Raw genomic sequence first — 1,608 nt, forward strand, 5'->3', positions numbered from 1 at the left:
GCTGATTGGACATGATGTGAAAGACACACACCTGTCTATATAAAGTCTCACAGCTGACGATGCAGATCAGAGCAGAAACCATGAGGAGGAAGGATGCTGCAGAGCTCAGAGACAGGACTGTGTCAAGGCTCAAAAACATTTCTGCTGCACTGAAGGTTCCTGAGAAGAACAGTGGTCTCCATCATTCTGACATGAAGAAGTCTGGAACAGCCAGGACTCTTCTAGAGCTGGACCTGGACTAACTGAGACATCAGGGAGAAGAGAGGAGACCAAGAACCTGATGGTCTCTCTGAGCTGACCTTTAGACAATTGCATCGTTGTCATGTTTTAAGTTTCTGCTTCTCGAACACGAATCTCGAAAATTCCTCATACTTTATGTTGTAATGTTGGTATGCCTGTCTTGATGATGATGATGATGTCTGAGTCACTGTCTTCATCTGTATGTCTCCCTACAGACGACTCCAGCTCCAGTACCACTCCTTTGTCTTTCCAGCCACTGTCCCAGCATCACTTGGGCCAGGATGATGATGGCATCCCCACTGTCCACGTCATGCCATCCCCATCCTCCTCACCCAACACCAGTTTCAGAATACCTTGCTCACCCAGCAGCTCAGGTAAATGGAGCAGGTCCTGCCAGCTGCTTACGCCAGCCATGTCTCCCCTGGGTGCACCGAGCTGTCTCGACATGAAAGACCATCAGCCCATCCGGAGGTGGTCCTCTCTCACCAAGTTGTCCTCTGGAGCTGAAAAGAGCTCCACCAGAACATCAGGCCATCAATACAACTCAGATTCACAAGGCTCCCTGGACAGAGGTCTGCTCTATGGGTATAGGAAGGAACCACTTGGATCAAATGTGGACCTTTATCTACCTTTATCCTCATCCTTGCTCTGCCATAGCTTGCTGCAGCGCTCGCCCGGCGCTGGCCCCTGCTACCGCTACAACCACAGCAGTAGATCCACTGGCTTGGACACAGGCCGGTCTCTTTCCTCAGCTCTGTCCTCGCCAGTAAGACACAACACTTTGGACATGAACTATAGTGCTTTACCAGAAGCTAAGCTGGGCCGGGGAGGGGGACAGGTGTATGGCCTAAGTTTACCCAAACAAGCGGACACAACACTGGGTCACCAGACTGACAGAGGCTCCCCAATCCAGCCTGCGGTTCGCACCCAGATGTGGCTGACGGAGCAGATGGAGTATAGACCCAAAGCCGAGCGTGGAAGTGAACCTGGTCAAATCAGTGGTATGGGAACAGAGGGCTGTGGTGGAGATGGGCCTTCGTCATGGCAACAGGGACATCAGCAGGAACCAGGGTTTAACCAGGTGAGAGCAGTCTTAAAATAATTTGGAATATGGTCCAAAAACCATTTAACCAGTGATGCTGGTCACTAAATTCACTCTGACTGACAGAAGACTGTAACAGGAGTCCAAATGAAAGGCGCTGTTTTGTTTTGTTTGTTTTATAAAAAAAAAAGCTGCATGTTCTCAAATCTTATGTTTTATAGAAGAACAATGATTCACTAGACAATGCAGGTTCTGAAGAAAGTGTAGTGGGGTTAAAGGATTCTGGAAAAGCTGAAGTTAAACGGTGTCAACTTTTTTAATTGACA

At 48.8% G+C, this 1,608-nt stretch overlaps 1 protein-coding gene across 1 annotated transcript in view; it reads left to right on the forward strand.

The window, feature by feature from the left end:
• Window positions 1–455: 455 nt before the first annotated feature.
• The window catches only part of LOC111649042 (centrosomal protein of 85 kDa-like), a gene marked incomplete at its 5' end in the record, with an annotated part of 6,084 nt that continues 4,931 nt past the window's right edge, over window positions 456–1,608 (forward strand). Inside the window, one exon of the mRNA XM_023398780.2 lies at window positions 456–1,321. Within this exon, the coding sequence (XP_023254548.2) occupies window positions 456–1,321 (866 nt within the window). The remainder of the gene's footprint in view (window positions 1,322–1,608) is intronic.

The sequence above is a fragment of the Seriola lalandi genome, unplaced genomic scaffold (assembly GCF_002814215.2).
Source record: "Seriola lalandi dorsalis isolate HSWRI2012SDOR001 ecotype SW California unplaced genomic scaffold, Sedor1 jcf7180002049886, whole genome shotgun sequence".
In the NCBI taxonomy this organism is placed as follows: domain Eukaryota; kingdom Metazoa; phylum Chordata; class Actinopteri; order Carangiformes; family Carangidae; genus Seriola; species Seriola lalandi.